Consider the following 16,478-nt stretch of genomic DNA (forward strand, 5'->3'; position numbering starts at 1 on the left):
TATGCTGGTGCCTTGGTATTGCAGCCCAAAGAGTCATGCTACATTACTGAGAACATAGTGACTGTGAAAGAAATGAAATACCCCAAGGGAAAAGCTCCAGCTGGGAAGAACACAGCGATTCCCACCAGCCAGCAGGTTTCTAGAGAAAGCACTGCGATTGCACGGTCACAAAAATTGCATTATAGCAACACTACAGACAGAAAAGGAACATCCTGTGAGCACAGGACTTAAAGGCTATGTAAGACCTAAATGCAAAATCTTTTACCTGTGTCCCTCTTTTATATATAAAAAGCCGTAATAATATAGAACTGAAATGAAATGTTGAGACCATCTAAAGTTCTCCACCCTCAATGGCTTAACTCTTCCTTTCACTGCTTTTATTTTTTAAAGTATTTTCCAAGCAGATGGTAGGATATACCCTTATCAGAAGAACCTTCCAGTATGGACAAGCCCCTGCTGAGAACAAGTGCATATAGAAAAAGTCAATGGATAAATAAAATAGGAAGCAATGGAGGTTCTCAGACAGTACATAAACAGATTAAGAGACTCCTTGGGCCAATAGTTTTGCCCTTGTTTTGTAATTTCAGACAATTTTTTACTCTCTAACATACCATAGACTGTTGGAGCTTGTCTTTGAAAAGCATCTCTGAGGAGTATCACTGGCCTCACTGATGCTGTGTGCTCACTGAAACCGTGTTTACGCACTGAGGTGACACTACCATCCTCCAGCTGTGAATCAAGGAGAAATTATCACATCATCAAGTTACTTGAAATCTTTCATCACCTTTGAGCCATTGAGTATATCAAACAGCAAGATAAAATCAGAAAGCTTTTGAAAGAGATTGCCTAAGCAGCAATAAAGCAATGCTGGCGAAAGCACAGTGCAAAGGACACAACAATAGTTTCAGTCAGAAAATGTGAAATAATCCTGAATTTAACATAAAAAAGACCAGAAGTTAAGAGGCAGAAATGTAGTTTCTAAAAGAATCTTGCACATGGAGGCTGACAGCAGAGTGCAAAAACCAGCAGCCACACAGTCAACTTCCACGTCAGGGTGGCCTTGGTCTTTTTGAAGATGTTGAGAAAAGGGCAGCAGAGAAGTGACAGCTCCTCAGGTGGGTCCTTCTTTGTTCCCTGCACCTGAGGTTTAGGGGGAGATTGCTAAATTTCATAAATACCTTACAGTTATCAGAGGATCAGTAATGAAACAGAGAGGAAGAACAAAGCTGTCACTGGAAACATGTACACTTCTGTCCAAGCACACTGTAACAGTCTGGGTCCCTCTACAGCGAGCCCATGGGTGCTGAAGGTTTTGCTGTTGTCTCCAATGAGTTGGTGGGAATGGGCTGTTTGCATGAATGAAGTCTCTACTGTATTAAAAAATATGATGGAAATCTCTCACACAAACTTGCAGTGTAAGGACAGAGCTAAATGGGTGCTGAGGAAAGAAGATTCTGCATTTCACCAAATCCCACCAAATCCCAGACTGGTTTGGGTTGGAAGGGACCCTAAAGCTCATCCAATTCCAGCCCCCTGCCATGGGCAGGGACACCTTCCACTAGAGCAGGTTGCTCCAAGCCCCTGTGTCCAACCTGGCCTTGAACACTGCCAGGGATGGGGCAGCCACAGCTTCTCTGGGCACCCTGTGCCAGCGCCTCAGCACCCCCACAGGGAAGAGCTTCTGCCTCAGAGCTCATCTCAATCTACCATTTGAACCAGAATATTTAGTTTATGCCCAGGACAAAGATGAGGATAAAAACCACTCACCAGTCCACCCTGGGTAAACCTCTGGGGATCAGTGCAAGACTGAAGTATGGTTGAATTTCTTTTGTGGTCTCAACAGATTTCAATTGACTACTGTAAAAAGCCTTTTGAATTGTCTCTCTGGAGACTAATTTCGAGCCTCAAGGATCTCTGCAATAAGAGCAGTCTATATAATTACTCTATCACTTGTCATATATGACACAGTAACAACAGGGAAAATGAGCAGTTTTATATTAAACCATAAAAGGACTTCCTACACAGTAGTTTACAGGTCATTGTCTGCATTAATTCAGCTCCTAATTGTGCTTTAATTGTCATTATAATACAATTCAAGCATCCTTAGTCTTCCTACTATTTTAGATCACAGCTCTTTGATGAAGAAAAGCCTTTTTTTTTCCTCTTTGATTTCTAGGGCTTGGCTATTGACCTAAAAATCCCAAGTGAGCTGTCCTGTCACTTCCTTCACAAAGGAAGGATTTTGATTTTTAAGTAAGAATCACACCGCATTGCTTGAAACAGACTTCTCATGTAAATAAATATGTTCTTTAAGTGATGGCAGGGACACACAGGTTGGACAAGCAAAACAGACAAGTTACACAGTCCTAGTAATAAAGCTCTTACACTATCATGAACAGTGAGAAAAAGAAGATAAGCAGGGTAGATCTTAAAGGCACAAAATACAAAAGAGCAAAAGAGAATAACAGGACAATAGTAGCTGCAAAATCCTCAGCAATGAAAGTAGATTAATTACGGAACAAATAATGCACAGTGTAACATGAGAGATTTGAGCCTCGTCTTCTTTCATTCAGGAGTGAACTGAGAACAAACCCTCTCTCTGTATAGGTCCATGAGAGGTACACATTATCTCCCATTAGCTTCAACAGGATCGTGTATAAAGTGGCTTTTCCATCCTAAAGCAGATCCAGGCTGCTTGAGGCAAAAGGCAACCCATTCTGGAGACCATGCCATGAGAATGCCACCCGAGAGCAGTGAGATGTTCGGTCCTAACCAAACACTCTGAACCCAGCAGTGGGCCAGATTGCGTGAGATATCAGCACAAAAATAGTGTTCAGCAAATTATTCTTGGCACAAACAACAAGGTTGGTAAATGCCCTGGGAGAAGGAAACACCCTGATGGTGACACCCACTGTCAAAAATATAAATAGAGCGAGCTGGGGATGAAAATTTACAGTCCTGACTCTTATCAGGCTGTGCACCTCCACTTGGGATTGCGGTCAGACTCACCTACTGGCACTATGAGCTGTGGCACTAAGTCCTCGACTAGTACCACTAGAATTAGCAGCGGAGGTGGTGGCGGTGGTGGAGGATATAGTGGTGGAGGTGGCGGAGGGGGGAGCAGCTGTGGAGTGCGTAAGTCTGGTGGATACTCCTCAGTGTCCTCTAGAAAATACACCTCTTCTGGAGGAGGTGGAGGCTTTTCTGGGAGAAGCTTTGGTGGAGGAGTTTCCAGGAGCAGTTATGGAGGGGGCTTCAGCAGTGGCAGTTGTGGAAGGATTAGCCGCAGTAGCTATGGTGGGAGAATAAGTGGTGGTGGTAGTTATGGAGGAGGAATGAGCTGTGGAAGTATGGGAGGAGGATTTGGATCAGGTGGAGGTAGTTTTGGGGGAATAGGAGGTGGTTATGGAGCTGGCCTCGGTGGAGGTAGCTTTGGAGGTGGTGGCTATAGTGGAGGTGGATTTAGTGGCTTTGGGGGTAGTGGTGGCTTTGGTGGTGGCAGCTTTGGAGGTGGTGGCTATGGTGGAGGTAGTTTTGGTGGAATGGGGTTTGGTGAAGATGGTGGCTTGCTCTCCACGAATGAGAAGCTGACCATGCAGAACCTCAATGATCGCCTGGCTTCCTACATGGATAAAGTGAGACGCTTGGAGGAAGAAAATTCTCAACTTGAACAACTGATCAGGGAGTGGTACAAGAATCAAGGTCCCACTAGTGCCAGGGACTACAGCCAATACTACAGAACGATTGAAGAACTGCAGAACCAGGTAGGATGGAATGTGACTAACTTTGAGCAGATTCTCATTAGAACGACACTTGCCTCCTGCAGCACAATTCCCCTGTTTGGGGCAGTATGTTCCCTCCTTTGTGCCAGGGGGAAGCAGGCTGGGGTGGTGACAAACCTGGCTCCCAGTTTTTCTCTGCCATGGTGACACACGTATCCTGGCACGCTTGTATTTGGTGCAGGTGCAGCAGATCTTTACTTGAGCACCCATGGGGCCTGCCCAGTGCTCTCCTCAATGCTATTGTTTAAGGTCCCTTCCAACCCAAACCATTCTGTGATTCTATAATTCTATGTGCATTAGTCTACCTCTAGCCCTCAGCCATCTAAGAGTCTCGTATCTCCTACATGATATAGTTTTTGCCAAACACAATGGTAATTATGTTTTCCCACTGTTTTATTTAATATGAGGGGTTTATTTAGTTATTCTTTCCAACAACGTATTTTAAATGGATATTTGTAAACCAAAATTGACAGCAAAGGCACTTTCTTTTAACTGGAAGCAATGAATTCTCTATACATGGCTCCTGCAGCATTAGTCAGGCTTGACATTGCCATAAAGATATTCTGAGCTGTGTTTCTGCAACAGAGATTTCTTCTATCTGTGTGTCGGACTGAAAGGACAACTGACTGAATCCATCTGCCCTCTCCCTTTCAGATTGTTGGTGCAAATGTGGACCTCAACAGGATCCTCCTTGACATCGACAACACCAGAATGACTGTGGATGACTTCAGACTGAAGTGAGCCTTTCCCACCCTTTACCCCCCCACACTTCATATTGTCTTTGTAGCTGCTACAGCCCCTTGGCTCCAGTGACAAGACAGGGAATTGCTGGGGAAAGCATGCCGAGAATGACTTGTTTAGCTTTCCATTAATATTTTTCTCCAGACAAGAGATTGAAGGTGCCATTTCCAGTACCGCATTCTAAGTTTCTCCATCCTTGCATGCAGATTTATAAGCATAAATCTCATAAGCATCTCATTGAGAGAAATTCTACTGAAAACAAACAAACATATTAAAGATGGAAAGACAATAAGGACCTTTCTTTTAAGAACTGAGCAATGGATTAAAGACCAAAGATGTACCGATGGGAACTGTTCATAATCAATACACAACCAAAGAGGTCTGGCAGCACTTTTACTGTCTCTCTTGTCTGTTGTTCAGGTATGAAACGGAATATACACTCCACCAGAGTGTGGCAAGTGATATTAATGGCTTACGTCCACTTCTGGATCAGCTGACCCTAGCCAGGTCTGACTTGGAGACACAGTTTGAATCCCTGAAAGAGGAACTGATCTATCTTAAGAAGAACCATGAAGAGGTAAGTTTCTCCACCCTTTACAACAACAAAACCTAATGAAAACTCAACACTGAGAGGATTTCCTGTGGATTTCTTCCACCAGCAGTAACCAGATTTTGGCTGCTGGCCTTGACCATCCAACTAGACACAACCTGGCTTTGATTCTCAGGAGTGTGCAGCACTCACAGCTGCCCACAGCCACTGTAATAAGACACGTGGGTCAACACGGGCAGAATGAGGCAGGGGAAATGAACAACTCTCAGTGCAAAGTACAGTTTTGTTGCTGAAGTCATGAAAGTAAAGTTGGATAGAATATATGGAGGAGTCAAAACGAAATACTGATACTACCTGCAGTGATATTTCCCATTGAGAAGAAAAATATATAAAAGGATTTTCACAAAAAGCACGCTGCACAGAATTCCTTGTGCATGTCCAGGTGAATGCATACGTGGTGCCTGGCTGTTGTGCACTGCAAAGTTTGCCTTAAGAATGGCAGAATTGTTCCTTTCCTGAGGAGGCCGCTTTGCAGGAGCAACATGGCTGTGAGGATTTGTGTCCCTTTCTTTTCCTTTACTTGAAACCATGACATTTCTCCTTCTCTTCACCCTTCATGTTTTCTTTTTCCCAGGAAATTAAAGGTCTGCAGACACAGTCTGGTGGGGATGTCAATGTGGAAGTCAATGCTACTCCTGGCATTAATTTGATGGAAAAATTGAATGAAATGCGGTGCGAATACGAACGGCTTATTGAGAACAACCGGAGAGAGGTGGAAAGCTGGTATGAAACCAAGGTAAAGCACATGGGGTTGGTTACTAAATCTTTCACAAAGAACTGAACCTATTTCTACCCAGCAGAGGAAAGGCAACTTACCACCTATTATTCAAAGGACATTAACTTGAAATGCCTTTAAGCAGTTTACTGTAACAGGCCAGTTCTGGAGTATGCAGGTTATGTGGTAAAGCATGGGGAACCTCGGTGTGAATTACACAGAGTGAGTTAGCAGAGTGGCATGTGGGAAATACACACCATCAGTCTGCATTACACCTCTCTTTATTCTCATTAGTTGCTTTCTCAGTGCTTTCACGATACCTCCCCCCAATGTTTTCTTATGATCAAACCAGCTTCAATTATGTATGTGAATTTTTCAGATGGAAGAAGTTAACCAACAAGTCCACTCAAGTGGCCAAGAGATACAATCAAGCAACCAACAGATCTCTGAGCTGAGACGTGAATATCAGAGCCTGGAGATTGAGCTGCAGTCGCAGATCAGCATGGTAAGTGAAGACATCTGCTTCTGCTTCACTGGTGACACAGCTTGCATGTGTCACCAGAAGGAAAGAGTGGTTACACTTGGAAAGCACTCCACCCATAGAGAATGGGAACCCAGATCACTTATCTTCAAAGATATGCTTTTTTTCTGGTTTGTGAAGATCTCCAATTTTCCACAAAAGGCAGTTAAACGTGCCATGTTCCCATTAACACCATCTGGTGTTTTCCCTTTGCAGGTGGACTCTTTGCAGTCCAACCTGGAAGACACGGAACGTCGCTACAACATGCAGCTGCAGCAGATCCAGGGGATGATCGGCCCCTTGGAGGAGGAGCTGGCCAGCATCCGCTGTGAGATGGAGAGTCAGAATGAAGAGTACAAGATGCTCCTGGGCATCAAGACCCGCCTGGAGCAGGAGATTGCTCAGTACCGGGCTCTGCTGGAGGAGGGGCAGCAGGACCTTGTGTATGTAAACTGGAAAAGAGCACAGGGTTGTGTGAACCCCGGGTTGGTGGATCAGTCACAGAGACAATGCATTTGATTAACTTTTTTTCTCCTTTCTCTCTCTCTGCAGAATCCCAGCAGGAGGCATAGGAGGAGGCATGGGAGGTGGTAGAATAGGAGGTGGTGGCTATTCTTCTGGAGGAGGAAGAGGAGGAGGTGGTAGCATAAGTGGTGGATATGGAGGTGGTGGCATCTCTTCTGGCGGCGGAATTGGAGGAGTGGGAGGAGGAAGTTGTGGAGGAGGAGTGGGAGGTGGAAGTGGAGGAATAGGAGGGGGAAGCGGCGGTGGATGCAGTAGTATTGGAGGAGGAGGAGGAGGAGGAAGGCTCTCAGGAGGCATCAGCAGTTCCCACTCCTACTCTTCATCTTCCCAGTCTCAGTCCTGCAGGAGTGGCGGTGAAAGCCAAGGTGAGAGCTGTTGTACCTGCACGCTGTTCTCTCAGTCCTGTCCTCACTGATCCATGCACTGTATCAACAGACTGTTCCGGAGGTGAACAGTGCTGAGGATAAACTGGCATTTCTGGGAAGTGTTAGATTTACTTCTATTAACAATTCTTTTCTACTTGTGTGCAAAGGATCAACTTCACTTAAGAAACCCACATCCAATTTCTATTCAGTTTTGTGGGTGACACCAGCTCTTGTACCACACTGAGGTTTTCCTTTATGCTTTCAGAATACTTATGGTCACCTATCACATCACCAAGCTTCTTTTCTGTCTGGTAGACTCTCTCTCTGGCGCCTCAGAGTCAGTACCAGCACTGCAGAAGTTAATCCTTGCTTTGTTTCCAAACAGGGTATGGAAGAAAATCTTTTGACTAAGAATATACCTTGAGGATCCTACAGTGCAAGACCCTTCGAACTGGAATTGGCTCAAAACCTCTACAATCCCCTTGCTCCTGAAGAAACAGAGATGCTCTTCACGGTCCCTCAGCCTTGCTATCCAAAAAGGCCCACCAGAGCTACCCAGAGCGGCTGCTCAACCTCCTGCCCCACACGCTGCGCGCTGCTTCCGCCCAGACCTTTGATGGCTTCCATCACTGGCTCCTGAGCTACTCGCTTTGCACCTTCAACCTAGTTGTTACTTGGCTTGTTCTGTATCAGGAAAATGTCGCTAATAAAACTTCATTTCTGTCTGATGCAACCAAATCCTATGTGTAGGTTTTCTTCCATCTGTAGGTGTAAGCACTTAAAGAGAGAAGACAAAGCCACAGCAACACACGCCTCCAGGTAGAAAAGCTGGTGATACATTACAATAGTTGCTAATGAAATTTAGAGTTAAAGCACAATTTCCAGGCATTTAGGGCAGATCCTAATCTTCTTGGAGCATCCTGGGCTGTGCCTTTGGCTTTCAGTAACACGCCAGATACTCTTGTGGAGCTGAGCTCTAAGCTCAGCGACAGCTGAGCCTCAGCCCAAAACAGGCTGCAGAACTTAGTGCAGCACTACACGGGTGCTACCATCAAACCAGTGCCCGCCCAGGCCTGACCCAAAGAAACAGGAATGGTTACAAACCACAATTGTAAATGAATGTTTCAATTTAACTGACACTCACTGGTTTAAACTGGAAATGCACAAACTGCAAAACAGGTCTGGTTTTGAACAGAAAAAAGAAAAAAAATTAAAGGAAATATGATTTACAGGATCTTTACAAAGTTCTCCTCCATAAAACACTAATGCTAACAGTAATATCTGCTTCCTACCTGTACAACTGAAGTACACAGTAAAGTACCTAGGCTATTTACTTCTGGATATAGGAAGATCTGTGCTATGAAGCAAATTAACATAAATGTTAAACAGTGACAAATATTTCCAGTGACACACAATAGGAAGAATGAGATTCCACTAATGGTGATTTCTAGTTCTTTGGTTTAGATCCTTGGACTACAACATCATCTTGAGAGAGGAATGATGTTCACAGTAAATGCGATGTCAAAGTACCCACATGTGCCATGCTGGAGCCCTCTAGAGGGTACCGTGTTGTTACCTCATGCACCTTGTACGTTACAACTAGCTCTACAGATGTCAATCCACACTTTAAATTAACCTTTAAAGAGTATTTATTTTCCTGTCTTGTAATTACCTTGCTGCCCAACAGGCACCAAGTGCTACAGACCATAGGGTGAAGTTCAGAAAGGGGCAGAATAGAGACAGCAACTAGTGAGAGACCCACTTAGGGGGAATGAAGGATTTTCAGGAGAAAGTCACTGGTGTGGGAATTAAAAGCATGTATCAGAGGCCTGGTGGGAGCAGGAATCTTGTCTGTAAGCAGTTCCTTGGTGCCTGTTCCAGTGGATGCTGGAGAAGCTGAGTGGCAGCCGGTACATGCCAAGAGCAAAGCACAACCTAGAGGTGCCCCTGTTCAGGACTTCAGCCCCAGCTCTTTTTACATCCACAGGGCACTGTACTGGGTTTGCAAATCAAGGGTTTGGCAGTGGGGGGCTACAGAGGTCACTTACGTGAGAAGCTGCCAGAAGCTTCCCCCATGTCCGACAGAGCCAATGCAGCGGGCTCCAAGACAGACCCACTGCTGACCAAGGCTGAGCCCATCAGTGATGGTGGTAGCGCCTCTGGGATAAGGTGTTCAAGAAAGGGAAGAACTGTGCAACAGCAGCTGAGAGAGGAGTGAGAATGTGTGAGAGTAACAGCCCTGCAGAGCCCAAGGTCAACAAAGGAGGAGGGGAAGAGGTGCTCCAGGCACTGGAGCAGAGATTCCCCAGCACCCCCCTGGTGAGCTGAGTCTGCTTTGCCCATGATAGTAACTGGTGAGCGATCCCTCCCTGTCCTTATCTCAACCCATGGGCCTTTTGTTACATTTCTGTCCCCTGTCCAGCTGAGGAGGGGAGTGATCGAGCAGTTTGGGGGGCACTGGGTGTCTGCCAGAGTCACCCCACCAGTGGCACATCCAGGCACTGCTGTCTTCAGATTTAGACAACCCTGCTCCCTTCTCTGGTGCACACCTTCAGGTGTGAGGTGACTCAGTCCCTTCTCACTCGTCTTTTGCTAATTTTAATGAGCTTATTTCTTCTTCTATAATATAGAATCTCCTCCTAAAGTACTACATTGAATTCACCCTCCCTTTCCATGGATAAGCTGATTTTGAAGTGGTCATTCACAGCAGATCCCTCCTTGTGCTTCCTTTGTACCAGCCAGTGACTCTGCTGCAGGAGTTACAGTGCCAGTGCTTCACCCACAGCTGGAAACCCCAGCTTGTTTCTCTTGAGGCTTTTCTCAGTTCCATAGGAGCTTCTTTGGTAAGGATGGAAAAGGTGGCTCAATGACCATCCCACACTGCACAGGCAGTGGAAAAAAATACACAACTGCTTCTTCCTCTGTTGTGTGTTGCAAGACACTCTCTCGGTGCAGTGACGGCACAAGTCGCTGGAACAACTCAGGTAATGATTATATTTTCCTAGATCTAATCTTCGTCACTGTATCTTTGAATCAAACTCATTTTTCACTGCATTCTATAATTCAAGGACATATTCTGAGAAATGCCTATTTTTAATATGATTATGAAAATAGGAAATATCAAACATTTCTCCCCTAAATTTCCTCTGGGTCCATTTAAAACTGCTAAAATAAAATAAACAGCTGTTTTATAGGAAAAGATCTAATACATTTTCCCTTGCAAAGTTCTACTTCTGTGGCTGTCACCCAGTTTTCTTCAGGAAGAAAAGTGACTGCAAGCACCATCCTGCACCAGATAGCAGCAGGACCTTCTGCAGTATTAGAGGCGACAAGATGAGTAAAACATTCAGTGTAAAGTTCTCTTCTATAACAGACACGGAATGCACTTTTTAAAGCTAATAATTTATCACTGTAAATCACAGTAGCTTTCCAAATAGCCAGTGTAAGTGGTGAATAAATGAAGGAGTGGAGAGTCCCTTGGGCTGCTGGTTGCACAAATCATTGTCTGTGATCACAGGAGGAAGACAAGGGCTGAAACACGGAATTTCGCCACCCAGAAGACTGCAGGAGACAGACCAAGGTGGAGCCGTCATTAACTCCTGTTACTGGCGATATATTACCAGATTAATAGAAGCTGTTAGATATTATATTATCCAACAAAATATCCAACAAAGAGCCACCCACACGAATTATAGTGCATGCTTTGTGTGAATCAACAGACATACTTGAACAGAATGGTAATGCATTTGACTTACCTCAGACAAAATTTCATTAGCACATCACTTTTGGCATGAGCACTGGGGCTGGCAAACCTCCTGGGAAGCTGGGCTGCCTTCAGGTGACACCCACCCAGCAGGGTATAAATGCCCTCAGCAAGGACAGAGCCTGCAGACGGAGTGCCTCCATCAACCTTGCAGCGCCCTTTGCATTTCGGCTGGATCTCTGATTCCTTCCACCATGAGCTGCAGCATCAAGAGAACATCCAGCACCTCGTACCGCAGCGGCGGAGGTGGCGGGGCCTGTGGTGGCGGGAGCGGCAGGGGCTCCTCCGTCTCCTGCAGGCGCTACGCCTCCTCCGTCATCGGCGGGGGCAGCTATGGGGGGGGAGCGTGCGGCGCTGCCTACAGCGGGGGCATGAGCGCGGGCAGCCTCTCTGGGGGCTTTGGGGGTTGCATGGGAGGGGGCTTTGGTGGCGGCTTTGGGGGAGGCTTTGGTGCCGGGGGGGACCTCCTGCTCAGCGGCAATGAGAAGGTCACCATGCAGAACCTCAATGACCGCCTGGCCACCTACCTGGACAAGGTGCGCAGGCTGGAGGAAGAAAATGCTCAGCTGGAGCACCACATCCGCGAGTGGTACAGGAAACAAGCTCCCAGCATTTCAAAGGACTACAGCTCCTACTACCAGACCATCGAACAACTCCAGAACCAGGTAGGACAGTCCTGACTAACAGGGCTCCACTTCCCACATGCTCTTCTCCTTTGTAAGGCCTTCCTCCTGCCTGCTCACAATAGCTCCAAAGGGCTGGGAGGGAGCTACTGGGCAGCCCTCCTGGTGCTGCTGCAGGCAGAGATCTGCTGAACTGTGTCTCCCACCGCTTGGGCCAGCAAACCTCCACCCATGAGCAAAGGGGATGTGCTCTGAGGGCAGCCCAAGGCATCAAGGAGTGCTCCACCAGGCCCAGACCTGCTGGTGCACAGAACTGAAACCCCACATTGTGGAGGTGGCTCCAAACCAGGCGTGTGTGGTTTCAAGTCCTTCCCCCTGCTCCCACCCAGCTCAGCTGGATGGAGCACAAAGCCAAAGCACCTGGACTGCAAGATCTGAACTCCCTTTGTCTCTGCACATTCCTACATCTACTAGATGGAAGGACCAAGGCTGTCTTTACGGTCAGGTTACATCAGTACCAAGAAAATAGGTTAAACAGACCATGAAGAAGCACACTGCAGCAAAAGGCCTCAGTACATTCCTTGGGACATTTCTCTAACTTGAGAAAGAGAAGCAAAGAGTAGGGATTCAGAAGGACGGTCTGTGACAGTTCAAGTGTCCTTGAAAAGTAAATCTGAGGTGTTTCCCTCTCATATGGCCCCTGCATATACTGCAGGAAGCAATTCCAAGACCCTCAACAATGTCCTACCAAAGCTTTGGGTCTTCTTTCTTCTTCTCCTGGATGCCTGGAACACAGAAAGACTTCTCTCCACCTTCCCCTTTTGCAGATCATTGCTGCCACTGTGGAAAATAACAGAATGCTTCTGGACATCGATAACAGCAAGATGACAGCTGACGACTTCCGGATGAAGTGAGTACCTCCCCGGAACCTTGCATGTCTTTCAAATCCTGCTCATAATCTCAGGAGACAAGGCAGCACTTCCTTAAGTGGTGTTACTGAGTCTTCAGGTTTTATTGGGATACTGATCCTGGAAAGATGTATAGCACTGACAGTCAACCTCATTTCTTTTTACTCTGTCTCTCTTGTCTGTGGTAAAGGTATGAGAATGAGTTGGTCATCCGTCAGACCGTGGAGGCTGACATCAATGGCTTGAGAAATCTTCTGGATGACCTGACTCTGGTTAGATCTTCCCTGGAATCTGAGCTCGAGTCCCTGAAGGATGAGCTGATTGCTCTTAAGAGAAACCATGAGGAGGTACGATTCAATGATAAATAGTGTGTCCAAGACATAGTCCTGTGATTCTTCAGGGTTCCCAAAGTCACATATCAAGGCAATTCAGCCTAATCTCATGTCACTGTCATTCCTTTGTGCCTTCACACTGCTCTGCCCACAGTCCCCAACACGAGCAATGACCTGCGCTCTTTGCTTCTCTCTTTGCACTCTCTGCAGGAGATGAGGCAGCTGCAGTCCCAGACTGGAGGTGACGTGAGCGTGGAGGTCAATGCTGCCCCTGGCCAAGACCTGACAAAGATACTGAATGACCTGAGGAACGAATACGAGCAGATCATCGAGAAGAACCGCAGAGAGGTGGAGCAGTGGTATGAAGTCAAGGTACGAAACAATCACTCTGCTCCCATGATGGAGCGTGGACGTAGCTTCGGTGTAGGTAGCAATGACTAGTGCAAAGGTGGGTGGAACGTCAGGATCTATGGAGCAATGAGTCGGCTGTCTCCATGAGGACATGCTGAAAGGGAGAGGCTCCCTGGCTGTCTTGCCTCTCAGTCAGCCAACCCGCTCCCTGAAGGGACTTTCTCATCCAGAAAGTGTGTTTGGGGTTTGTCTCCTCCAGATTGAAGAAGTCAACCGTCAGGTCACTTCTAGCAGCCAGGACATCCAGACAAGCAGCCACCAGCTCACTGAGCTGAGGCGCGACATGCAGAACCTGGAGATCGAGCTGCAGGCGCAGCTCAGCACGGTACGTGGGGCAGGATGGCTGAGGGCCCTTCCCTCCTTGCGCCGGGCAGCGGGAGAGCTCTGCTCCTCAACTCCTGCATTCCCACTTCTAGAAAGGCTCTCTGGAAAACTCCTTGGCAGAAACCGAATCTCGCTACGGCTGCCTGCTGCAACAGATCCAAGGGCAGATCAACTCTGTAGAGGAGGAGCTGGCCAGCATCCGCTGTGAGATGGAGAGTCAGAACCAGGAGTACAAGATGCTCCTGGGCATCAAGACCCGCCTGGAGCAGGAGATAGCTCAGTACCGGGCTCTGCTGCAGGAGGGACAGCAGGACATTGTGTATGTATTCCATATTATAACAAGAGACTAGAAGAAATCCTTGTGTACTTAATTGCTAATAGAGAATTCTTGTCCATGGAGCTACAACCTTTTTGGACTGAATTTCCAATGGTTGGTGGGGGTTGGCGAATTAATTTCTCTCCTTTTACAGTGCCTCTCAAGCAGCTTTCCAAGGAGGTGGAAAATCCTCCCATTCATACTCTTCTGCTTCCTACTCTCATTCCCAGTGTGGCGACATGTCAGGTAAGACAACACTTCGTAAGGATATGTTTGTTAGTGGGTTACATCTGCCCCAACGACTACAATGTGTTTTGTCAGAAAAAAGTTTTGTATTTGGGCTGGGTAAGACCCAGAAGTGAGAGAACCTCACTGGCTCTGTCACAGAGGAATTAGGGTTCAAGTACAGTAAGTCTTGCCCTTCCCACTACCTAAATGAATACAAATTACAGATTAGAAGCTTTACAGGATGGGGTATGCTTTTTTGCTCGTTGTAATAAAAAAAGAAGTACAGATCTGAGAAAGTGCCAAGGATAGTGCTGGGCTTGGAGCCACTGAGCTTGTCTTGCTAATGGAGCATGTTAGGTGAAAGGATTAAGTTCAGCAGGAAAGATCTGATCTCCCCTAAGGCCATGATTTGCTCTGACTTTACACAGGACAGGCAAGAGTGTGCTAGAGCAAGAGCAGCAGCACTGGCATCCTCCAACCAGACACATTGGACATGGACCATGAGAGCCCGCACCAAGCCCTTCTGCAGCACGGCTGATGCAACTGCAGCTCTTTGGATGGGGCACCCCTGCCTCTGCCTCATCACCTCCTGCCATTCTGCACCTCTTGCCTCCCTCAACTTGCCTCTGCTCCTTAGTTTAAGGGCTTCAATTCTGCTGGTAACATGGCCTCTAATAAAATTTACTTCTGCAATGCAATAAAAACAGTGTCTGGAAATTATTTGAACAAACTTGAACAGGTATTATCAAGCTAACCAGCCCCCACCAGGCTGTCAATCATCCTTTGTAACAGATTCGGGACAACCTATTTTGCACTAAGAAAATGGACACCATGCTCAGATAATAACTTCTTCCCAAGATTTCACCTCAATCTCCCTCTGCCAGGTTAAAGCCATTCTCCCTTGTCCTGTCCCTACAGGCCCTTGATCAATTATTGACACAACTTTTCTCCTTCCTATGAAATTACAACCCATTTACCACCTTGTTTTCTAATAGCCACTAAAGGATTCCTTCCTTACCCCTTGCCCTGCTGCTTTTCACTAAAGACACTAGGAATGAAGAGTGAAAGGAGAAAGAAAATACCAATGATGGGTAACTCTCTGAAGATTCATTAACTGTAAATGTACTAAACTGTGCTACCATGACTCATCTGAGCCCATTAACCTCTGGCTTTACTCAGTTCAACATAGCCAGAGCTCCTAAGGGAAGATGTGACTCAACGTAGGTTGTTCCAGTCCCTATGGATTTCCTGACATCAAGTATTTCTCCACCTTGGACTAGGCAGAGAATTACGTATTGCTACCTTCTGTTAGGCAATACAGCCACAAGGCAGTGTGCCTGTTCCCTTCAGGGTCAGGCACAAAAACATTGCTACAGTTTATGGTACAATTTTCAATTTAAATACCAGTATAATACCAAGAACCCGATTTTGGTCAGTACACTCACCTGGCTGGTACACCTTAGAGGAATGAAGAGACATTTAATCTGCTGAAAGTATTTTCTACATGTAATTTTTCTGCTTAAGAAGATAAAATATGCAATAAAATAGGAGATGAGAGGGCAACACTAAATTAGAACAGATATTTTAGACATATTTTGCTTTCTAAAGATCACAGTGAAGCCCCTTTTCAGTCTACGACTGTGCTCAGATGCACAAAACCAGCCAGGTCTCCTTCAGTTACAAGTGCCTATTCCGTTCACCCACTAATCTAGTAGCTGCTGTTTCATTCAAGACTGAGGGTATTGTTCCATCAGGGTAATGAAATGAAAGGTGTTCCCACCATAAACAACTGCAAGAGTATTATTTAGGTCTTCTTTCCATAATCATGTGGATTACAAACACAATTAATGCCGTGATTGCAGTCTGTGGTAAGAATCCACAAAGACGACACTTTCTATTCATGTTGAAAAACTGGGTTTCCAAACTGACTTTTTTAGTCCAGTATCAGGAATTCTTACAAATAAAAGCCCTTTTCCAAAGAAATGAAAACTCATTTCAGGTTTTAACAGCATAGAAAGTGATGTAAAGCAAATGCAAATACAACTTTCATCTCCAAAGGCTGTCAGAATTCATTCAAGTCTCAGCTGTACTTAATGTAGCCAGAACAGCTTAAGACATCTTTTTTGAGGCAGGATTATGGAAGCTTCGACTACAGTTAGTGTGTATAAGTAAGTGCTGAAAGGTTATTTTACTTCCTTCTAATTCCCCAGAAGCACAGAGAAATATCAGGATGATCAAAGCCACAGCCTTCCATACACAGAGAACTCCAGGGAACACCAGAGCTGCAGAGCTGCCTTTCCCCCTCTCTGAACTGC

At 46.1% G+C, this 16,478-nt stretch overlaps 2 protein-coding genes across 2 annotated transcripts; both read left to right on the forward strand.

Moving 5' to 3' along the window:
* Positions 1-3,020: 3,020 nt before the first annotated feature.
* Positions 3,021-7,669, forward strand: LOC115617645 (keratin, type I cytoskeletal 13-like). The gene is made up of 8 exons (XM_030508437.1): positions 3,021-3,764; positions 4,437-4,519; positions 4,944-5,100; positions 5,708-5,869; positions 6,228-6,353; positions 6,585-6,811; positions 6,921-7,258; positions 7,644-7,669. The coding sequence occupies exons 1-8, from the start codon at positions 3,021-3,023 to the stop codon at positions 7,667-7,669; spliced, it is 1,863 nt and encodes a 620-aa protein (XP_030364297.1).
* Positions 7,670-11,215: 3,546 nt separating this feature from the next.
* Positions 11,216-14,611, forward strand: LOC115617666 (keratin, type I cytoskeletal 16-like). The gene is made up of 8 exons (XM_030508482.1): positions 11,216-11,686; positions 12,472-12,554; positions 12,743-12,899; positions 13,095-13,256; positions 13,495-13,620; positions 13,712-13,938; positions 14,090-14,181; positions 14,592-14,611. The coding sequence occupies exons 1-8, from the start codon at positions 11,216-11,218 to the stop codon at positions 14,609-14,611; spliced, it is 1,338 nt and encodes a 445-aa protein (XP_030364342.1).
* Positions 14,612-16,478: the final 1,867 nt, after the last annotated feature.

Source organism: Strigops habroptila, chromosome 19, assembly GCF_004027225.2.
Source record: "Strigops habroptila isolate Jane chromosome 19, bStrHab1.2.pri, whole genome shotgun sequence".
NCBI classification, from domain to species: Eukaryota; Metazoa; Chordata; class Aves; order Psittaciformes; family Psittacidae; genus Strigops; species Strigops habroptila.